At 38.8% G+C, this 24168-nt stretch overlaps 3 protein-coding genes across 3 annotated transcripts; 1 reads left to right on the forward strand and 2 right to left on the reverse strand.

Annotated features, from left to right (window-relative positions):
* Nucleotides 1-840: 840 nt before the first annotated feature.
* On the reverse strand, nucleotides 841-2588 carry LOC127970136 (uncharacterized). The gene is made up of 2 exons (XM_052572421.1): nucleotides 2183-2588; nucleotides 841-1910 (listed from the first exon to the last, which is right to left on the reverse strand). Exons 1-2 carry the CDS (start codon nucleotides 2243-2245, stop codon nucleotides 1164-1166), a joined length of 810 nt encoding a protein of 269 aa, XP_052428381.1. The 5' UTR covers nucleotides 2246-2588; the 3' UTR covers nucleotides 841-1163.
* A 151-nt stretch (nucleotides 2589-2739) lies between these two features.
* On the forward strand, nucleotides 2740-5692 carry LOC127970138 (RNA-binding protein PNO1). Its single transcript, XM_052572422.1, has 7 exons — nucleotides 2740-3013; nucleotides 3477-3626; nucleotides 3696-3779; nucleotides 4812-4872; nucleotides 4949-5066; nucleotides 5333-5403; nucleotides 5495-5692. Exons 1-7 carry the CDS (start codon nucleotides 2837-2839, stop codon nucleotides 5560-5562), a joined length of 729 nt encoding a protein of 242 aa, XP_052428382.1. The 5' UTR covers nucleotides 2740-2836; the 3' UTR covers nucleotides 5563-5692.
* Nucleotides 5693-5696: 4 nt separating this feature from the next.
* Nucleotides 5697-22006, reverse strand: LOC127970140 (calcineurin subunit B type 1-like). Its single transcript, XM_052572424.1, has 6 exons — nucleotides 21792-22006; nucleotides 16334-16373; nucleotides 10181-10357; nucleotides 7803-7862; nucleotides 7535-7719; nucleotides 5697-6859 (listed from the first exon to the last, which is right to left on the reverse strand). The coding sequence occupies exons 1-6, from the start codon at nucleotides 21792-21794 to the stop codon at nucleotides 6812-6814; spliced, it is 513 nt and encodes a 170-aa protein (XP_052428384.1). The 5' UTR covers nucleotides 21795-22006; the 3' UTR covers nucleotides 5697-6811.
* Between the last annotated feature and the right edge of the window lie 2162 nt (nucleotides 22007-24168).

A 24168-nucleotide genomic window follows, 5' to 3' on the forward strand; every position in this document is an offset into this window, starting at 1 on the left:
AGCATGGAGCCCACCAAAGACCTGTCCACATAGCACTGCACCACCACGACCATACGTACCTCTGGATGGCTACTGTCTAGGTCCCTCAGAGTGCTGTTTTGTGTTGACTCACCATCAGCAGATGCACATGACTTCTCTAGCAACAACTGAAGTCATGGCACACGAAACTGAGATGGGCACAAGACAACAAAGCACAATGAGGGAATGGCATTTATTGAGAAAGCCACGTCTAACCTCCTCTAGATTCAGGTAACTGTAAACTATACGGTCACATTCAGCACATTTTGTTTTCTCATTTAAATACTCATTTATTGTCATCTAATATAAATACTAAAGTTATTTTTATGTGTATCAATTTATGTCTAGAGAAGTTTGCCATGTGAGAGGGCAGTCCTCAGCGGCGAGTCTAGCGGTGAGAATTTTGAGGTCAGGCTATCAGTCTGCAGAAATGAAGCGGGGCCTTCAGATGGAGCCCAAAGCTATTGAGGAATACTGCTGCATTAAGGAGGTAAATCACTACCCTTGTGGTTTTATCATCCACCCCGATGCACCTTGACTTGGCTCATCACCAGATGGGTTGGTGTACGACCCTAAAGCTGATCCTGTGTTTGGACTGGTAGAAGTGAAGTGCCCAAATCTGAGAAGCTATGTGGACTGTGCCTACCTTAGGGTCTCTGGTGGAGTGCTACAGCTCAAACAGTCTCACACTTACTACTGGCAGGTGCAGGGCCAACTATTCATTTCCGGGATGAAGTGGTGTGATTTTGTTGTGTTTACTGAAGACGACATGTTCATACAAAGAATATACAGAGATGAGGGAGTCATTAAAACAATGAAACAAAAGGTTGATTACTTTTACTTTTACTTTTATATTCCAACACTTTTGGCTTGAAACGTTTCAAGCCATTCAATCAGTTTCCATCAATTTGTACATATTTTTTGCCCCATGCTTTATTTTGAATTGTTTCCACAAATGTACAGGATCTGTTGTTAACTGATTAAATTAAATACAGTTTAATTAATATATTACAGTTAATCAGATTTTTTGTGAATAGATTTTAAGTTTAAACTATGAGATGAATGATATATACAGAGAAGAAATCTAGAGGCATGTTTAAGATATATTTACAAGGATTAAGAAAGGATAAAAACAAGAGGCACTTTTACTTAGCCCAAGCTTTTACAAGTGGCCCACACTGATAATTTAACAGTAGGCATGCAACTGCATAAAGCTGATTTATGCTCCCAAACATGTTTAAGGGGATGACCGTATCAAAGAATTTAAATTCCTTAAGTCTACGAATTAGGCGCTCAATGTGCACTCTGAGATGTGCAATAGATTGGGTCTCCCTGACCTCGAGCTTTGGCATCTGAGGTCTCCCAGCGAGGAATGCAGGCCTGTACACCTTACAGGGCACACAGTCATCCACAAGGAAGCCTCTGTCGACCATAATTGCCATATCTGGCCTAAGCAGAGTAAGAATACCTGACACTACAAAGATCTGTTTGTCACTTACTGAGCCGGCAAAAAGGGAGGAAACAAAGGTTACAGCGCCATGGGGGGCCATGCCAATCATTCCCTTCAGGGTACAGTGGGACTTATAGTTTGAGTATACCTCACTCTGAAGTAAAGGGGAGGAGGGTGTTTGACACCGGAGCTCTGTGCAGTCCAGAATTGTGGTGGTGTCTGGGTAGTCTTCAAACTCTGATGGCAAGTGTTCCTTAATTTTGTCTTGAGTCATCCAAATGCATTGTGAACCAAGAACAGAGAACAGGAAATTGCTCCAGGTCGGAATGATTCTGCTTACAGTAGATTGATGCACCCCATACCGCTCAGCTAGGTCCCTCTGCTTCAGACCAAGAGCAAGGTAGTTCAGGAAGAGGAACAGTTCATCTATTGCCTGTAAGGACTGACAGATCATAACAAAATTGTATTAAATTGTATATGTAATTGTCAAAACTAGTAGGTGTACAGTACAGTTACAACAACAGATATCTGATGGTGTGGAATTTATTTCCATTCATTCTACATTAAATTCTAAAAGTACTAGTGTTGGTCATAATGTGAACATCCTGGCTTCAGAAAGTAAAAGTCCAACCATGTTTTGAACAAGTAAATGATAGGATGCATAAATTCTGTAGCCGGAGAGTTTGGTCATAATAGCACAGACAACAGACTTACCATGGAAGCACTTTGCTTTTCAGATTCAATGTTTGCAGTTCCTGCTCTGGTTACTCGAACCATGAATCTCAGTGATGGTTAAATAACCTGCCAAAACCGCATCAGATGACTCCGCTTCCTCGGGCGAGGTTCCCCATACAGACAAACTTAGAGCTGCAGGGGATCCACCTGCTGTCAAACACCGTGTAGTTCAGACTCTTCTGGATGTGCGCGATGATCTGGGCTTCTCCAGCGCCGCTGACATCTTGCTTTTATTGTGAACTCAACTAAACAGCGGACTCCTGTCAGTTTAAGCAGGAGAGATTATAATAGCGCTGCTCAAACAAACACTGCGCCCGTGTGTTTCCTTTTCAAGGACCCTCCCACAGCACATAGCTGGCCTACTCCTAGCCTGAGTAAAATCAACAGCAAATATTTACCATGCGGTTAGACTATAACAATATTGTATGTAATATATATATTTTTTAAATATTACTTAATTTTAAATCATTTTGGCAGCTTGCATGGACGCATATGATTATTTTAATAAGTAGCAATATTTGGCACTGAATGGGCAGCAATAAGGTCCTTCCTGTAACACGGCTGAAGAAGCCACATGTTGGTGGTAAACATCCTCTCTGGTGACTGAAGTGTCAGTGTTTAAATCCCTTCGCGATGGAGTCAGACACGCCGGCGGAGGCGAGCGCTGCTATGGACTGCGACGGAAACACGGACACGTTTGAGACCGTCACATCCAAGAGGAGTCATAAACGGACGCGGGGCGCGGCTGAGGAGGACACGGTCCCGGCCAAGAGACCGCAGCTCCCCGCGCTGTCAGGAGATCTGCTCACGGTACTCACCTCGAGCCCTGCTCTCCCACAGATACACTCCGAGCACGACACTAGTGCTGGGGCAGTCACTTTAACACCAATAGGTCAAAATATTGCGTTATTCTCTAAAAAGTAACTAATTACGTTAATTTTTAAGTTTGTTCTTAGATTAAATTCAACTTTATCGTCACTGCACATGTAACGTTAAGGTACACGGCAACGAAATGCAGTTAGCATCTAAGCAGAAGTGCAATAAGCAGTAAGTACAGAATATACACGTTCTACAATATGTTACAAATGTACAATAACTATACAGATAAGGCAGTATTATGGACATAATTTACAGATTATAAATACTATCAGCATGGTATACAAATAGGTGTACTATGAACATGAACAAGCTGCTGTTTTTAGAGATGTGTGTGTGTGTGTGTGTGTGTGTGTGTGTGTGTGTGAATGTGTTGTAAGGGTTGTGTGTGTTTCAGGGAGGCTCGGTGGAGATGCGCAGGGTGCCTGTTCCTGCTCACCGTTACACTCCTCTCAAAGAGAACTGGATGAAGATCTTCACCCCCATCGTGGACCATCTGCAGCTCCAAGTGCGGTTCAACCTCAAAACCAGAAACGTGGAGATCAAAGTGAGTGCTGGCAGTTATTAAAGCTCGTGTTATTAGTGAGGGTTGATCATCTGTAGTAATGTGTTGCAGACGTGCAGAGAAACATCAGACATCGCTGCTCTGACCAGAGCTGCTGACTTCGTCAAGGCGTTTGTCTTGGGCTTTCAGGTGGAGGTGAGTGTCTCCTCTCGGTGCAAATACACGAGTCTCTTCATTATTTCTGTCATGTATTTTCAGCATCATTCCTCCAGTCTTCAGTGTCACATGATCTTCAGAAATCAGAATAATATGATGATTTACTGCTCAAGAAACATTTCTGATTAGGGATGCATGATATTATCGGACAGATATCGGACGATAATGGCTTTAAATGTAAATATGTGCATCAGCCCGATATGAAGTATGCTGATATGTCTTGTGCTGTTGGCCTTCTTCTAATAAAATTAAAAGTAAAATGGCCTACACAAATAACATTTTGGACTGTATCTGATTAAATAAAGCAGTAATGGATGTAAAATAATGAGCATGTTTTGATTTAAAGAAACAGATCATTTTGTATATACTGACTTATTCATTAATGCGTAATGTTTTATTTTTTTAAACCAATCATAAGCTCTAAAAGATTTTCAGAATGTTTGCAACTCTTTTGCTTTTAACTATCTACAAATGTTCATCTTTCTGGGGAAAAATGCAGCGATTGAGATATATATTAGTTATTTTCAAGGCTTCAGTGTACTGTCAAAAAACCTTCATTATTTAATTCTAATAAGTTCTTGTTAAAAATGAAAAATATTCAGTTTATTTCAGCATGGAAGACACTTGTCAGAAATCGGCTAAAGTCAAATATCATACTATATCCCTATTTCTGATATTCATCAGTGTTGAAAACTGCCCAATATTCTCGTGGAAACAGTGATACATTTAATTTTTAAGGATTCTTCGATGGACAGATTGTTCGAAAGATCAGCATTATTTGAAATAGAATAATGTCTGTGTAATCTTTGATGAATAAAAGTATTCTCAAAAATCCCAAACTTTTTACAAATTAGTGTACATAAATGTAAAGATACATTGTCATCAGAAAACCAAGTTTTAATTCTCAACCCAGCCCTTTCTTTGGGTAGTTCTTCTATGGTCTTATTATTCCGAGCTTGTGGTATTATTGCAGTGATGTCATGAAGTGTGTTCTGCTGTGTCACTGCACAGGATGCTCTTGCTCTGATCCGATTGGACGAGCTGTTTCTGGAGACGTTTGATGTCACAGACGGTGAGTCTTGAGCCTCAGACGCTTCACGAGAGAGAGAGTGGTGTCCAGGCGCTGATTCTTCTGTCTGTGTGTGCAGTCAAGCCTCTGAAAGGAGATCATTTATCCAGAGCCATCGGCAGGATCGCAGGGAAAGGAGGGAAAACCAAGTTCACCATCGAGAACGTGACAAAAACCAGGATTGTGCTCGCAGACACGTGAGTGCACTTCAATCTGTGTTTGATGAATTCCCACTACAAATGAAAACGGTCTCAGAATTTCGTTAGGGCTGGGGATATGATGAATATTCACAATAATTTGTTTATTTAAAGTTCTGAAATGTATTGCAATATTTTAATGCACAGGTTTCATTACGTTTCATTTTTTTATATATCTAAATGCAACAGAAATGCAGAGCTACCAAGCCGTAAGTTCAGTATTTTGATCTACAGTTGATGGTTTCGTGTTGTTTTCTTCTACACAGGAAGGTTCATATTTTGGGATCTTTCCAGAATATCAAAATGGCACGAACAGCGATATGCAACCTCATCCTCGGTTAGTGGAAATAAAACTTCTAACGCATGCATCTTAATGAAGAAATGTTCAAAATAAGAGGAAATCTTTCTGCTTCATGTTACTTTTACAGGAAGTCCTCCGTCGAAGGTGTATGGCAACATCCGGGCGGTGGCCAGCCGCGCAGCCGAGAGGTTTTAACACACCGCTCGTGGACTACAGCAGAAATCACTGTTTACATTAATACTAGTGCCATATTGGCCTGAATCACACGCTGACTGATGTGACTCTTCAGATGATAATAAACAAAACCAGACGCGTATGGATCCAAGCACTAAAGTTTTACATGTTTATTGTTTCATAAGGTATCAAGCAGTCCATATATCCCATAATAGTTGCATTGATGCAGCATGCAGAATAGACATCCCATAACTGACGAGCTTCATATGTATGAGACACGCTTTCATTCACCAAAAGAACCTGTTAAATCTGCATTTACAAAACGAATGGGCAAATGATGTGAGCTGAATCCGAAAGCAATAGATGTCTGTTTGAATCTAATTTGGCAACTTATGTAATGCATTTCATAGTTCTCTTGATATCAGATAGAAATTTCACAGCTTAGGTGTAAACCATTGGAACAGATGAAAGTAATCATGCAAAAAGCAAGCACAGATACAGCAGAAGCCTCAGACGTGGCATTATTACTGACGTATGACATCCATATGCTGAGATCAGAGATGAATTTGGTTACGCTGCTCCTCTCATGCGTGTAAACATTCAGAGGTTTTGAGGATCTCCTGCTGCCGTCACAAAAGATGGCCATCGGTATAATCCACGCACTACAGACGACGGAAAGAAAGATGGCACGAGCGAATCATCTGATCGAATGATGAAAGCTTTGGTTGTTAGATCTCAAGTAAACCCAATCATTTTTCTCTGCTGGACCGTCTCAACACTTCGGACCTAACAATATAAACATTACATCACCATTGATACAAAACGCTTATTAAACATGGTTAAATGCTAGAATGATATAAATAGTGTAATATCACAAAGTGTAACAGAAGGAAGCCAACGTCTTTACGTCATGCGATCGAACAAGCTTCTGCACAGCACTGTTCTGATGGTTTTCTTCTTGGCACATCATACCTACATATACTTATTATATCATACTTAAGATCTTAAAAAAGACGAAACCAAATAAATATAAAAAAAAACCCTAAATAAATATGAAGAAGCCGATGCTCTTTCCTCTTGAATGGAGTCCGTAAGCCCATCGAGTGCTACACCAGGTTAAGAGCAGACTGGAGTTCAGTAACACTTACACTTACTTCTATTGGACAAAAGTGGCTTAAATACTTCCATTGAGACACACAGAGAGCATTTGCTGGATATCTGGAGCAGGTCGTCGTGGATGGAGAGGAAAGCGGATCTGCTGGAGATGGACTCACACGTCCACCACCATCTTCTTGTGTATATCCAGACCTCCGACGACCTGACGACACACGCAAACATTAACCTGTGAACAGCTTTTATCAGGCTCCTGGTGTGACCAGTCGTCATCAGACTTTAAACACTCAATATCTTCATGAGGGAACACATACTGACCACAGTCAAAATAATAACAGACTGGATTTCCCTAAAGAAATCATACTGAAATGTCTTTTTTTGGACTGAAAACTCTTCTGCTCACCGAGGCTGTAAAACTGTAACACTGTGAAATATAATTACAATTTAAAATAACTGTTTTATATGCATGTATACTGCAAACTAATGTATTTCTGTGATGCTGCGCTGTATTTTCAGCATCATTCGTCCAGTCTCCAGTCGCATGATCTTCAGAAGTCATTCTGATTTGATTTGCTGCTCTAAAAACACATTTCTGATTATTATCAGTGTTGAAAACGGTTGTGCTGCCTAATATATTTGTGGAAATTGTGATAGATATTGTTTTTCAGGAGTCACAGATGAATAGAAAGTTCAAAAGAACAGCTTTATTTAAAATAGAATCTTTTGTAACAATGTAAATGTCTTGCATTTTAAAATAATCCCAACTTTTTTCTCTCATCACACTTCTATCTATAATACAATGTCCTTTAAAAATAATAAAGTTATTAAAAAGCTGTTCAAATAGAGATAAATGTGTGGTGTTTGTTTGAAATGGTCTTACAGCACAGAACTCCTCGAAGGATATCCTCCCGTCCCCGTCCTTGTCAGCGTTGATGATGGTCTTGTCCACGATCTGCTGCAGCTGGGTGTCCTTCAGGTTGTTGCCCACCATCATCTTCAGCACCTGGAACAGCTCTCCATTGGAAATGTAGCCGTCCTTGTCCATGTCATAGATCCTGAAAGCGACTGGGTCCGGGAGAACAGCAGAAGATGACTGAGAGTCCAGCACTGAGTGATGTGAGATCAGAGGTGAAGTGTGTTGTACTCACAGCGCAGTTTCTGCTCTTTATCACCCTTCACACTGAACTGAGAGACGCCCTCGATGAACTCTACACACACAAACAACACATCATTACACCAATAACTGCACGAACACACAGGCATTTCCCTTACGGTTTAGAAATCGCAAGTCTCTTTTATTTATATCGTGCTTTTAACAATACAGATCGTGTCAAAGCAGCGTTAGTGTTAAATAGAAAAACAGTGCATCAATTATGCAGAAGGATGATGGTAAACACTCAAAATGTTCAGTGATTCAGTATCTGTGCAATCAGGTGGACAATACTGCTGGAAATTGATGTTGACCGCAGTGTTGGGCCGAGTCCTAAAACACATCTGTAGTCAATCAGCAGTAAGGTGTGTGTCTAGTAATGATAGAGAGAAGAGCGCGCTCAATTTGAGTGCACAGGACAGATACAAGCAGATCGACTATAGAGAGAGAAACAAGCTGAAGGAGGAAGACTCCTGCAATAGTTCAGTCTTTAAGCTTCTCTGATGGTGCCACAGTTTGAGGTTTATAAGGCCTAGATAATCATCTTCTTGTGAATCAACTTAACCTGAAAAAAGCTTCTTGTTACACAGTTTGTTAAATATGCAAAGCCACATTTTGGCATTTTGAGGATGTGGCAGTGTCGTTGAAACACTGTTTTTCACGGCTGAATGGAGCGTTGATGTTGCAAATATCAATTTTGAGTCCATGTGTCAGAGCTTCATCAATCACAGTCTGAAGCACATCCTGGATCTCATCCTTTTCAGCGTCGTCTGATTGGGCCAGCGGTTCCTGTGTTGTGATTCGACAGCAGCTGAGCACGCACTGCCCTCCTGGAAACGTGATTGGACTTGTTTTGAGAAGCAAGTGGACAGGAGTGTGTGCTGGAGATGTATTTATAATCACAGGAGCGTTTTTACTGATGAGATGCGCATGAAAATCACATTCAACTTTTTTGCACAGCCCTAACATCTAGTTAACAAAGCTAAACAGCATTGCCCTTTGTGTAAAAAGTTACAGAAACTGTTAAACGCACCAACTTAAATAATAAAATACACTTACTGTGGTCCATAAACAACCCCTTCTCCAGACAAAGAGGGAACTGCTCCATCTTTCAAGAATAATCTTTGTGCGAATCCGGCATTAAACTGATTGAGATTGAGGAAGATCGCTGTCCTCAGCAAAATGAGCTGCACATAGTTTTACATGTGGATTATAATTTTCGGGAACAGAGTTAAACATAAATTGTAACCATTAATCTCCAAGTACAGCGTCCCTGGGAAGCCCAAACAAAGATGATTGGACTCCGAGATGAAAATAACAGCGTTTCGACGACTTGGCAACAAACACAGCTCCTCCTCTTCTCCGTCAGATCGCAACAAGGCCACGCCCCCCTTTTTTGTGTATTCATGTGGGCAGAGGTTAGTCAAAAAACTGTTTTAGTGATGTCATTACTGCAGGAACTAGAAGGGTGTAGTCCAAACCGGTCGTTTTTTTGTAGGCGAATTCTGTTAAATCAAATATCTCGCTTGGCATTGAACTTTGAGCTTTAGAGTTTTACAGATATTATTTATACTCTAACAACAACATTACACATTAACTAAAGTTTAAAACATGGGATCATGAAGAACGGGACCTTTAATGGTTGTAATTTTAGCTAACTTAACTATAATCACCCTTCTGAAAAGAAAAAGAAAAAAAAATAAAGAGATTTTTTAATCAAGACAGAATCAGCGTGAGAGAATGTGAATGTTTTTGGCAAACAACACAAAAGGCTTCTTTTCAGGATGTGATGCAACAGGTCTGAGCTAATTAAAGCATTTCACAGCTGCACAGCTCAAGAGTTTGAGTTCATACACATGATGTGTGTTTGCATGCAGTGCTCTCACAGAAAACATTCCTCAATTCTGCATAAAAATCATTACACGGCATTGACCTTGAGTTTCACCAAACTCATCAACATGTGTAGCATAGCCTAACAATCAAAAATGATGCATTACAAGAAAAAAAAAAAAAAAACGCCTATTTTAAGAAACATTAACATTTAGTCTGTTTGCATCATAGCCCAGTTACTTTAAAAAAATAAAAACCCTTTACAAAAATAAAAAAAGTGTTTAATATAACATGTCATGGTATTATTTGTTGCCTTTATACTGGTTTAGATTCAACTGAAATTTAAGTCATTTTACTGCACTTATGAGATCCTCGTTTATGTGAAACGGATCAAATGTGCTTACTCGTCATAAAAGTTAGGTCACAGTGTCACATAGAGCTAAAATAGGCTTCATTTGCTGTCACTTGCACATGTTTTATGAGACACATTTAATGTAAGATTTCCTCTTTCAAACAAACAGCCGAATGATTTCTGGCATGCCTCACCTTTGAAGTCCACCTCTCCGTTGCCGTCCGTGTCGAATATCTCGATGACCCTCTGCACCAGTGGATTCTGCTGTAACTCGGGCAAGGACATGAACTCATCCACGCTGAGGGATCCCGAGTTATCTAGGTCGAGTTTCTTAAACCTCTTTCCCAGCCTTTTAATCTCATCAGCATCGACTGGCGTGGACCGAGAGAAGACACCACACATGCACAACAAACACAGAAATGGACAACATTAGCAAACACTTGAATCCAGCACACGTGACCAACGCTCACCCGTCTATCTGAGCATCAGACAAACAGCACAACAAATGAAGGAAGCATGAGACACTCACACCCCGTGACGGGATCCTTGGCTCGCGCTGGCATCGCTCGGGTCACCACACACAGAGGTTTGCCCATCGCACCGTACCGAAGAGCCATGCGCTGACTAACAGCACTGCTGAGCCTTGAATATCAGACTCACTCACTACTGTAAGCTCTTTCAGATCCAGTCACATGACCCTACACAACTCTAAAACATATCTGCCCTTTCATACACTGCCAGTCAAGAGAGTTTTATTGCTTTTAAAATACGTCACAGAGACTGCATTTTAGGGATGCACTGATACCGCTTTTTTCCCAGAACAGGTACTTTTATTTTTTAATACTTGCCAATCCGAGTACCTGTGTGTTCATTGCATTTGTAATTTGTTTCTCATTATACAGCGATGAACACATATTTTTTACATTTATGTCACATTTTTATCCCCTGAAATGTGCTGCGGCTAATACAAGTCAATCAACTAATACAATTAATGTCAAGCAAAACATGGGCAATGCACGCACACATTTGTATCGGTGAGGAACGGTTTCACTCTAACTTTAAATAAAGTTGTGAATGATTGACATTTAAATAGTGAATACATTTTTATAGTGTAATATTGTAAAATGTAATTTATTGCTGTGATTAAAGCTGAATTTTCACATGATTCTTCCGAAATCATTCTAATAAGCTGATTTGCTGCTCAAGAAACATTTCTGATTATTATCGATATATTTATGGAAGCTGTGATATACTACCATTTAACAAATTATTTCATTCAGCACAAACCCATTATATTGATTATAAGCAAGAGCACAGGGTTTAATAATTCACACACACACACAAAAAGCTGTTAACTGAATTTTATATTCAAAGAACCATGAAAAAATAAAATAAAATGGATCACGGTTTTCCCAAAAATATTGGAAAGCACAACACTTTTCTACGTTTTAGTATCACGTAAAAAAAAAAAAAAAAAAAAAAAAAAAAAAAAAATACTAAGATTACGAGACAAAAGTTTATATATTTCGCAAATAAAGTTGAAATATTACGAGAATAAAGTTGAAATGTTTCAAGAATAAAGTCGAAATTTTTTGAGAATAAAGTCTAAATGTTTTGAGAATTTAAATCGTATGAAATAAAGTTATAATCGTTTGAAAGTATAGCCTTTATTGCACATGCAAATGATAAATTAGATTGAGAGCAGCGGGAGAAGTTTCCAGGCCACCGAGATTTAATTTAATATTGTTGCGTCTGAGTGGCCACATCATCTTACTGTGATGAGGAAGAGTCAATTTTAAGGACTCGCGGAAACAGCTTAATATCAATAAAATGATATTTATTAACAGACCGAACAGGAAGAAGCTATTATCTTAACATCGGCTCACACACCCAATCAACTTACCTTTTGGGGGGCGCTGTAGCTCTCACTTAACCCTTTTTGTAAATACACTACAAATATATGTGGGATTATAAGCAGAAATCATACCATGTGTCATACTCGCGGGACAGTATGTTTGGAAATAATATTTAATGTCTTCCATTGCATTCGTTATTTGTAGTTCACCAGCCATCCAATATCAATAAGATTTGTGCTTTTTGGGAGTCTCAGCTTTCAAAATTACTTTTATAGAGAAACACAAATTCTGTGTCTTACGATAATGTGTTTTTCAAGCTCTTTAATGATCAGATCACTGTATTAATGTGAACCAATTCATTAAATTATACGGTTTTCTTTGTGAAAATTCCAAATTTGTGAAACTTCCACAAAATACTCCGCTAAAACGTTTAGACTTTATTCTCGTAATATTTCAACTGAAAATACAGCTGCGCATCACGGGAATAAACTAAATTTTAACACCTACACAGAAAACTGCTATTTTAAATTGCAATAATATTACTGTATTTTTGATCAAATAAATTGTGCACATATGGCCTTTTTGATTGCAGTTATTTCAGCACTGATCACTTCTGATTGGATGGATGTTATTATCAGCTGTTTAAATGAGTTCTTCTACTTTAACAGACTTGTGTTGTCAGGCAACTACAGGTGTGTGGATCATAAAGACCATGATATCAGTTCATGACAGAATGCACTGGGTAGCATATTCCAGCTGGACGTATGCTAGCAGGCTGCCTGCTCATAGGAGAACTTACAAAGGGTATCAGCCAGATGGTGGTCATACACATGAGTCTCTGAGAGACCCGGCCGCAGGGTGGAAGTTTCAACAACAGAGCTGGCAAGGTGGCTTGCCAAGGGTAAGACACATGCTACCAAGAGACTTACTGTGGAAATACACGCATGGGATTGCTAAAAAAAAAGGAGAATCACAACACTTTCGGGGCTGAACAGCGCTGGAGGAACCCAGGGTTCTGAATTCAGGAACTCACCCGAGGGGAATAGCGCACGCATCCAACCCTTGGAGTGGAGTGACGCAGCAAGCGGATTGACACCGAGCAGGTCCTTACTGGCCCGAAGGGGCGAGCAACTGGGAGGACACTGGCTCTACACCGAGATTATAAAATCTCACAAAACATGTTAGGTGTCGCCCAGCCAAGCTCTACAGATGTCTGTTAGCGAGGCGCCATGCACCAGTGCCCAGGAGGAAGATACACTCCTAGTTGAGTGAGCTCTCACCCCAGGGGGCATGGCAGGTCTTGAGTCTGATAAGCCAGGACAATAGCATTCACTATCCAGTGGGATAACCTCTGCTTGAGACAGCCTTTCCCTTCTGATGGCTTTGGAATTTTTTTGGAAGATAAATAGTTGAAATGACCTTGTTTTATTTTTTATTCAGTGGTGTGACATAAGCCAATAAAACCCATTCATCCACTAAATGAGTTAAATCAAGCACCCTCAAATAGTAATAGTGTTCATTACTTTTATTTTTTAATAGCCTTGTATGATGGTACTAGAAAATATGGTCTCATCAATGTTTGTGAATAATTAAGCATTTATAATTAAGATTTGTTTTAATTCAGATGATTAGTTGGTTCATGAATAAATAAAATGAAAAACAACTAAATTAGCTAAGCTTCTCATGAGTGTTCGAAAGCTTTGCTTTGCCTAGAGGTGATATTTCATACTTGAGCTTCAATAATAACTGGGTTTCATCATGCGCCGACTACAGCTGCATGGACGTATAAATAAAGTCTGAGCGCTGGAACTGAGCTTCTCTTCGTGTACCACAGCTTGTTTCAGATCCATAAACGTTACTCTTGTCGCCGACAGCCAAAGCCTGACATCACCCTATTAATGACCACTGGGCAAGACCCCAAGAACACTTGTTTTTAGCCATGAGCTCATAAGAAGCCCCCAAAAGCGCCCTGAGGAAAACCCCCAGTGACACGGGACTCCAGCACATGGGCCGGGTTTATTTTGAGCACTCACAGACAGTTCGGGACGCCACATGCTAGTACATTACTCCACATACACTTCTGTAAGTAGGTCAATTGCATGAGCGAGGCGCCACCCCTCAAAAAGAGTTCAATAGATTACTTGAAGACGGTGCATTTTTGTGAACATCAAGTGTACTACAGCAGACTTTCTTCTAGTTCTGTTGGTTTCTTTATGTATATATCAAACAAAACTGACCCATGGTAAAATTTAGCTTAAAATCTAAAATGTGATCAAAAGAATTGCACCGTCTCATCCAAAAGTGAACAAATAAAAAGATGCAAAAAAATATGCTATATATGTATATTATGCTATATATATATATATATATATATATATATATATATATATATATATATATATATATATATATATATATATATATATATATATGTGTGTGTGTGGATCAAAGGCTGTGAAAATTAATCTGCATTGTTAATCCTTTTAATATTTTATTTAAAAAAATGATCACAAAAATGTATCCTTTCATTGGATAAAAATAATTTAAAATGGGGGGAAATATCATTATGAAATAAATGTTTTTCTCAAATACTCATTGGACACAATTATTGGCACCCATATAAATTATTATGAGTAATATATCTCTAAACGTATATTCCCATTCATATTCACAATTTTGAGCACTCCAGTGTGATTATAAACATGAACTTATCCGGTCATTGCTTACTGTTTCAATGAAATATAAAGAAGAGGGAAAACAAAGCCCAAATTCCAATAATCATCCACAAAATGGGAAAAACCAAAGAATATATTTCCATATCTTTACAAATTAGTGAAGTGGCTTTAAGAAAAGAGCTAGAGCAGTGAAAATATTAATATATCTCATTACAATATTTTTATATAGTTAAGAATCAAAATCAAAACAGATGCTTTCAGTAATGAGGATTTCACCCAGTTTATGTCAAGAGAAAAATAAAGACATTTAAGTTTTCAAGTATGTAGTATTTGTTTAACTGCAACAATTTTATCTTTAAATTGAAATAAGCAATAACAACACTGTACTTTATCAACAAACAAAGGAGTAATTAATACAGTTCTGCTATAATCTGGCTGAACTGTTCCTGTAATAAAATCACAATGCAAAAATGTATTTATCTAAAATAAATTTTCTTAATTTTTGTTTCGCTTTACCCAGAAGCTCTCCAAATGGACAGACCCATAAGCAGACGTGAGTTGATACAGTGAACAGCTGTCCTGTGTGTGTGTGTGTGTGTGTGTGTGTGTGTGTGTGTGTGTGTGTGTGTGTATGTGTGTGTGTGTATGTGTGTGTGTGTGTGTGTGTGTGTGTGTGTGTGTGAGAGAGAGAGCTGCATGCAGTTGAGGACAAAAGTTTACATCCCCCTTTCAGAATCTGCAAAATGCTCTTCACACTCTGTGGTGAAGTGAATAAGATATTTTGCATAAAGATGTTTACACAGTCCATAAGAGAAAATAATAGTTGAATTTATAAAAAAATGACCCGGTTCAAAAGTTTTGACTCTTAATACTGTGTTGTTAGCTGAATGATCCACAGCGGTGTTTTTGTGTTTAGTGATAGTTGTTCATGAGTCCCTTGTTTGTCCTGAACAGTTTCCTGCTGTTCTTCAGAAAAATCCTTTCAGTTCCCAATAATTATTTGGTTTTCCAGAATTTGATCCCCAGTGTGAAAAGATGGAGTCATTGTTGGAAAGGGTTCAAATACAAAAATTATTCATGTCAGGACTAAATAAAAAATAACATGCATTTTATACGATCCCTCTTATTTTTATAAAATAATTAACATTTTGCAGATTCTGAAAGGGGGGTGTAAACTTTTGACCTCATCTGTATTCCAGATTGCTGAAGTTGCCAAAGCTGTTACAGGTCAAGCTCACACACATTTTTGTGGTTTCATGACACACACACAGTGTTACCCAAGCTACCCTAATTCTAGCAGAGCTCTTCACACGATGTGGTGAGGTGAGGTAAGACTGAGAGCGGCTCGAGCCCCACGGGCGCCAGATCCTCACAGCTCATTAACAGCTGCGCTGGAGCTCATGTGCACAGAGCTGCTGACTCCAAGCTATGGCTCTTAGCGTCTTTCTCTCTTCCTCTCTGTCAGAGATCTGGTGCCGTGTGTCATTTGCATGAGTTGTCATTAATATGGCACACAATGACTAACTCTAGCGTGTGTCAGACTCCCTGGCCCTGCGTAGACGCTTCTGATCTCTGGCTTAGTTTTGCATGCGTTAAACATTCACACACATCAAAGGGAAGCAAGACTAATTGAAAAGTTTCAAAGCTAAAAATAAGCCTTGGCATCTCTGGAGACGAGCTTTACTTCATCTGTTCGTATCTGTTTGACGACTAGATAGTATGAGTGATCACATTTCAGGCAACATCTAGGTTTGATCGACATTTTAGCAAATTAAAGTTTCGTATGCAAAATAACTAGAAATGTAATGATACTTACAATGTGAGCACATTTCCAGGGGATAACTTGCCTCATTTCCCTACAAAAGAAAAAAACATGAGCAACATGAACATGCAGATCCCATGTGCTTTTCTTAAAATGCACTACACATGGCTTCTGTCATACACACAGACAATAGATTAGTGTGAAAGAGAGCAATATGAATAAGCATCATATTTCATGTTCGTGTCATTTGGGAGACGTTCAAAGTCAGTAAACCATTAGAAAGATGTCAGATGAGCTCTACACCTGTGAAGAGACGAGTCAATCACCACCAAATTGACCTCACATTGAAAATAACATGATCACATCATGCAAAAATAATAATTCTGCATAAGAACGTTTTGGCTTTGACACAGATACTGAAACAAAGCCAAACGCTGCCGCTCTGTTCTAGAAGATGAAATACTAAAGGGCTCCACTCTCTGTATCTCCATCTGCTTTGATTTATTATTTATAAAGCCATTCAGTTCAAGGGCTCAAAGGCCCGTATTCAGTATCTGTCACCGCACTGAGGGACAGATGAGAGATTATTCACACATAAGGAGTATGGATTCCTTCTGTTTTGAGTGAAAAAAGGTAAATATCATTATTTCATCGTAGATTTCATCTGGCTTAATTCAAATTCACAATCTTTCTACATTGACAGAGTTACTCTGATTCTGCAGGACTCTCTGTGGTTTTGTCCTGCATCCTCAGACAAAGCTATGAAACCGATGTGAAAAGCAGAAGCGGTGTATGCAAATGTAGAGCCGCAGTAAAATGGCATCTGAAGTGTTTTTGAAGAGTGGGACTGGGTTATTAATATCAAATCCCCTGAGTCCAAAATAAACATGATTTACAGCAGTGATTATTCACAGTAGACCTTACCATCCATGAGTAGATAAGAGAAAATTAAGCCTTGCAGCTCAAAAAACAGAGAAGACTGCATCTAATGCAATCCTGACTCATTAGCGGGCTCTTCTGAGATGGAAATGAACTCTTTAGTGGGCTGAACATTGTCTGGAAGACCTAAGAGTCCAGTTCATAAATAATGCATTGGCCATTCAGAGTCAATTAGACCGCACGGTGAACGTAAATGCTGCTCCCTGCAAAGCAAACATAAATACACACCAAACCTCTTCAATAACACAGAGTAAAACAGACCGAGAGATGTTTCATGGCTGGAGATGCTGCTTATGGCTGACCATAATCATAACTGTGTCTTTGATGCTCAGGCCAATTACATTTAATACGGTTTGAGGGTAAAGAAGTGGTTTGTGATGGGGTTAGACATCATATATTACACACACCTCAAACCGTAGCCATGGCATTACGATCCATTCCTGGTTTTTCACAAAACAAAGAATAGACACCGGTTCTGTGAGATTCTCCCGGCTCTATAAGGTTTGCATTAGACTCTATAGGAATATATTTAAAATAGACGCTTCTCAACGTAAGAATGTTTTCTGATATCCACGTAGTAATAACTTAAAATATCAGCCCTAAAACTTAAGATTATTATTTGGTAAAATAGCAAGAATGAGTAACAAAGGGAAGAGAACTGATATGATCGTTCTTCATTCTCCTTCACGAAGCCCACAGAAAAATGACTAATGCTCACAAACAGCTGCACACTGCCTGAGAGTCGGCCTCCGCTTGACTAGTGCTTGTGTGTGTGTGTGTGTGTCAGTGCTTGTGTGTGTGGATGTGTGTGTGTGTGTGTGTGTGTGTGAGTGTGTGTCAGTGCTTGTGTGTGTGGATGTGTGTGTGTGTGTGTGTGTGTCAGTGCTTGTGTGTGTGGGTGTTATAGTGAGTGAGTGTGTGTGTGTGTGTGTGTGTGTGTGTGTCAGTTCTTGTGTGTGTGGATGTGTGTGTGTGTCAGTGCTTGTGTGTGTGTGTGTGTGTGTGTGTGTGTGTTATTGTGAGTGAGTGTGTGTGTGTGTGTGTTTGTTCATATGTGTGCGTTTGTGAATGAGTGTGTTATAGTGTATGTGTGAATTTGTGTGTGTGTTTGTGTGTGTGTGTGTGTGTGTGATACCTGGAGAAAGCCAGCTGCTAGCCTCCCTATTGATCTCCGCTCCACGCAGGAACAACACTAGCTGTACATGTCAGACAGACTCTTCCTGTCTATGTGGGCGGTTCTCCACAGAATAAACTGCAGTATGTACCAGACCTTACATGATGTCCAGTGAAAACTCCAGAAAGGCATCCTAATAATAACTCTCCACGATGGAGAAACATCAGAATTACACTGTATTAAAATCACTGTACAATGCAGAATGTCACAGATTAATCACATTGTGATATGGACTAGTGTTTGAATGTAAACACACACACACAGAGGTAATTTCATAGGGTCATATATACAGCGTGTTAGTTCCCGACTCACTGAATTGCAGATCCTAATGAACATGACACTCTTCTGTAAGGAAAGGCCATAAAAGCCATTACTGCAGAAGATGTTTGCCCACAGCTGTAACAGCTAAAATACTGAAGTAAAGCAGTTCTCTAGCTGCAATATCATCCGCACACACTGAGAGGAGCCTAGATCTTTACAGTAAAAGCCAACTACAGTGGCGACAGCACCTCGTGAGGGTCTGAAGCTTGGAAAAAGGTTCATCTTTAAAGGGGTCATATGATAAAATGTTTCTTTCTCTTGGTGCATAAAGAAGATCTGTAAAGTTGCAAACACTAAAGTCTCAAATCCAAAGACGTATTCTTTATCAAAGTTAAGACTCTGCCATGTCCCCTTCAAAAAACAGGTCATTCAAACACGCCCCCACATGTCTATGTCACTATGTGGAAATATATGTGTAATGCCGCCCACATGTTGATGCAAAGAAAGAAGGCGTGGTTTCAGTAACACAGTGTTGAAGCAGTCATGTCAGAGATGCTGTGTGTATCTAGACGGAAGCAAAAGCACTTTATTTGTTCTTCTGAAAATAGATGCATTTAGGAATGTTCAAATGTGGAGTTTTGCACGTTGTGTGTGTGTGTGTGTGTGTGTGTGTGTGTGTGTGTGTGTGTGTGTGTGTGTGCGCACACGAGAGAGAGAGAGAGATGGTCACACAGTGGAGTCAGTTGTTTTAACTGTCCCTGGCTTGTGTACTGCAAACAAATACAAGCTTCATCACTAGGGTTGGGTACTTATGGAGCCAGTATGCACTGAACTGAATTTCCGAAGAACGTAGATTTCGGTGCCTCAAAAATCATGCACATATGCTCTCTGTATGTCTGTAAATCATTGTTTAAATGTAAATAAAAGAAAAATGAAAACTTTATCATATTAGCATATAAATATATATATGAATGGTGCTCTTAGTCAACTTATACAGCAACTTTGTGGCTTTTTTTTTACTTTTTTATAAGTATCAGTTCTGGCACCGTTTAGGCACCGATACCATTTTAAAAGTATCGAAATGGCACCGGTATTGTAAAAAACCCAATCGATACCCTACCCTATTCATCACTGTGTCTGTCACGACTCCGTTCCTCTTTTGAGCTTGAACTGATTGTAAAACTAAGGACATTATTAACTGTCTTTACATATATTTAGAAAGATGACGCTCGCAATTATGGAAAGGGGTTTTACATTTCCGACCAGTGCTTGTGGTGTTTGGCCAATCACAGTGCACTGGCTCAGCTGGCCAATCAGAGCAGACTGTGCTCGTCAGAAGGAGGGGCTTTGTAGAAAACGACACGTTTGAGAGACACGGGGCACAGAGGACCTACATGTACAGAATTTGAAACATAGTGTGTTTTTTGAACATTAAAGGATGTCAACATATTCTGTTACAACCAATACACAAAATAATGATCTTTATAAAAAAGCATCATATGACCACTTGAAATGTTTCTGCGCTTCTAGCGTCACCAAAGTTTTCAAAACTATTGAAATCTGTCAGAGCCACAGTCTGCACACTTAAGAGCAGATATAAACTGCTTTTGGTTCTTCTACAGGAACACCAACACAATATGTGTAACACAGTCAGTGATGAATTACCAGCCCTGAATAAGCAGCACCACATCAGTCTTCATAAAGACTGAGATTCAGTTTTCGTCTGACACGCGTCCCAACATGAGCTCAGTATTTCAGGCCTGTGTTTGACCCGACCGCTGTCAGTCTGTCACAAGACTCTTCCAGAAAAAGAACAGCACACAGTTTGATTAAAACGCTGAAGCCCTAAGGACCTGGAACAGAACATGGCAGGCCAGACCTAGTTTTTGTTCCAGTTAACTTGAATGGAAACAATAAGCCAGAAGCTTGCAGCTTTCTAAGGCTACTATAAGTGATGCTTCTAGTATGTTGGGCTGCACAATTAATCAAAATTTAATCGCAAAGGCAATTAATATTGATTAATTGCGTATCTTTCAGTAAAGCACAGTTGCATGATAAGCAGTAAATATCCATCCAAAGGCCAAAGTGCGCTCTCACGCTGAAAATCGAAATATGCCCCGAAGAAGAAATCCAGGAAATGTCCGTCGTTGCGGCTGAATAAAAAGAAGATTTAACTGCTTTCATTGATTCAACATGACTGATAAACACAGGACTACGGCAACATGTGGTTTATCTGTCATAATTGAGAACGTTTTCAGCGGTTTTATAATCCTACAATTATATCATCTGTTATTATGAATGTGATTTTGCGTAGCTTTAGATTTATTACTAATCACAGAACCGGCTTTACTGACTAAACACACATGAAAATCGTGATTAACCTCGTTCGATTAATCGTACAGCTCTATTAGTATGACTGTATCTTCTTGTTACCATCGTAATCTGTATTTCGTCACATAAACAACCAACTGTTATGAGTTTCTGAAGCATGACTGAATTCACTACTGAATTTCTAGTGTAATAGAGATTTACAACATTGTTACAACAACATCTCTAGAGTAACAAGTTTATTTTTTATTTCTTTTAAGTACCATGTAAATCATGGTGTTACCATCGGATACCACCACAACACTGTTTTTATAATCCTAATTATTAAAAGGGCTGGAGTTGTAGTACTGTAGGCTAGATTGTATGGATAAGTGCACAATTCAAATAACTAGAACATTTTATAAGAGGAGAGATGAAACACTTTAAATAATAAAGACAACCTGAATACGAGCCTTAAGGCATCCAGTTCTCTATTTATCAAACTGTTGATACAATGATAGAAATGGCTTCTTGTAATAGCCAATGTCATACTTAATGGCTCTGGCTTTAACTTTAAATGTCACACAGCATCACAGAGCAGCAGACGCATTCAGTGCTGTGTTACTAAGGGAAGCGTTCATTTTGCAACCACTTTGCATGAAATAGACTAAGAATAGATCATCAACCTGGCAGATGCACGATAGGGAACCCAGAAATCTTCATGTTATGACAGCTCAGCCAAACGTTGTATTTGTTGACCAGTGTTTGCAGGATGCATTTGAAACTATGATATTTGGTATTTGTTTACAGTGAATGCGTTGTGTTACTTACCATTTTGCTGCCTGCGCGACGGAATTCCGCTTCGGAAATGAACAGCAGTAAATGAGAGCACAAAAATAAGAGGGAAATTCTGCTCCTGGTCTTGTTGTTTTGTAAAGAATAGGCTGTTTTGGACACGACAGCAGAGTAACCTATTTTCCGCCCGTTTCCGTGGGTTTCACTGCAGCAGCGACGCGAGGAATAGCCGCAGGGCGGCGAGGGGGAGGGGCGGAGGAGGCGCGCTACTATTGGACGAGGCGAGAAGGGGGCGGGGACAAGAGGCGCTGATGGGCGGTCCTTCGATACACTACATACGGGAAACCTTGGCTCCATAAAAATTACTTCACAGCTGTTAGTCATTTTATATTATCTCTGAGAGATTAAATACATTTTGTTTTGTTTTTTATTTGGTGGGGAAGTACAGAAGTACTAAGTATATACGGTTTTTTTATTTTTAAATGTCTATTCTGCTCACCAAGACAAATTTATTTGATCCAAAGTAGAGCAAAAGTGTGAAATATTTTTTATTATTTAGCTGTTTTCTATTTGAATATATTGTAAAATGTAATTTATTCCTGTGATTTCAAATCTGATTTTTTTAGCATCATTAGAAATCTTTGTAATAATCTGATTTGTTGCTAAAAAAATATTATTAATAAAATATATTATTATTATTAAAAAGAAGAGCGAGAGAGAGAGAGGGAGAGAGAGAGAGAGAGAGAGAGATAAATAAATAAATAAATTACTGACTCCAAGCTTTTGAATGGTATAGTGTGTAATGTTACAAAGCTAATTTTATTTCAGATAAATGCTTCGATCTTTCTATTCATCAAAGAATCTTTAATAAAAATGCATTTAACTGGTTTAAATATTGATAATAATAGTATTAGTAGTAATAATAATAATAATGATGATAATAATAATAATAAATGTTTCTTAATCAGCATATTAGAATGATGATCATGTGACTGGATTAATGATGCTGAAAATTCAGCTTTGATCACAGAAATAACTTACATTTAAAAATATATTCAAATAGAAAAACGGTTATTTTAAACAGTAAAAATATTTCACAATGTTACTGATTTTACTGTATTTTTGGATCAAATAAATGCAGGATTTGTGAGCAGAAGATAATTATTTAAAAACCATTACAAATATTCCAATTCAAAGACTGAAAGCCTGGAGTAACCTAATATAAAATCACCTAAAAAAAAAAAAAAAAAAAGTATATTTTTAAACTGTTCGCATTGTAGTAGCCTATATATTTGTATGTTGAAATCTAATCTGATTCAATTAGAACTAAACCCTTTAAGATGGTTTTAAAGTGCTCTTGGTCCACTTTACTTTATCTTATCGTGGTCTTAGGGTCTTACCTCATTTAAGATGCTAGGATCTTAAAATGTTTTATGAGCATACTAACACCTAATCTTCTTTAGATTTCATAAACACTATGCTAGAGCGCCACCTGCTGGCTGCATGTTGAGATCATTTCAACAGCCAAGTGCTACTTTATTTTGGTAACTCTCTGTTGTCAGCCATTTCCAGCTGTGGGATGAGCAAAAAATCTACAATAAGGGTATTTCGGTAATAACGGTCTGAAAACCTCTTCTACTGCATGCATGTGTCAGTCCAAGACCACTCAGTTACAGCACACCACATCCCATTTTTGCCATATTTTATTTTTCTTTCAAACAGTATTACCATTGTGAAAAGTGCAAAAATATGGAAAAATACACCCAACTTACAATTACTATACGTAAATCACGTTGCACCATTCCAAAATACTCATAAATAGAAAGACACACTAGAAATATATCTATATGGGTAAAATTTACTGTGAAACTCTACATGGATTAACATGAAATCTATATAAAATCTGTAAACTCAAATATAAAAGTAAACTTCATCTTCACTGGGTTCTTCTGTGGTAGACATCTGGAAGGAAAACTTTAAAAGAGACAACACTGCAGCAAACAGGGTAAAGTGCAACTATTGCATCAGAAAAATCCAACAAAACTCCCACTTCACAAACTTGTAAGTCACACGGCACTAACAGGAAAGGCAGCATCCCTACTCTTATTCATACTTCAATGAGAATGACAGTATTCTGTCTAGCCCAGTGTCTCTTTCTTCACAAGATTGTCTCATCTCACTGCTGACCACAGACTCTTTAACAGGAACAGTTCCTTACTGATCCACGTGAGGGTGTGTGTGTCGCTGGGTTTACACTCGTACTCAATACTGTTGAAGCTGTTGCCCCATTGGCAGTGGTCTCTCTTGTTGTAGACTGTGTCATCTGTTGTTTTTACAGTTGCATACTTCCTCAGCCTGTATTCAAGGTTTCAAATCCTCAAGCTGCATTGCTATACTTGTTTCTCAAGAAAAT

Source organism: Carassius gibelio, chromosome B13 (genome assembly GCF_023724105.1).
Source record: "Carassius gibelio isolate Cgi1373 ecotype wild population from Czech Republic chromosome B13, carGib1.2-hapl.c, whole genome shotgun sequence".
NCBI classification, from domain to species: domain Eukaryota; kingdom Metazoa; phylum Chordata; class Actinopteri; order Cypriniformes; family Cyprinidae; genus Carassius; species Carassius gibelio.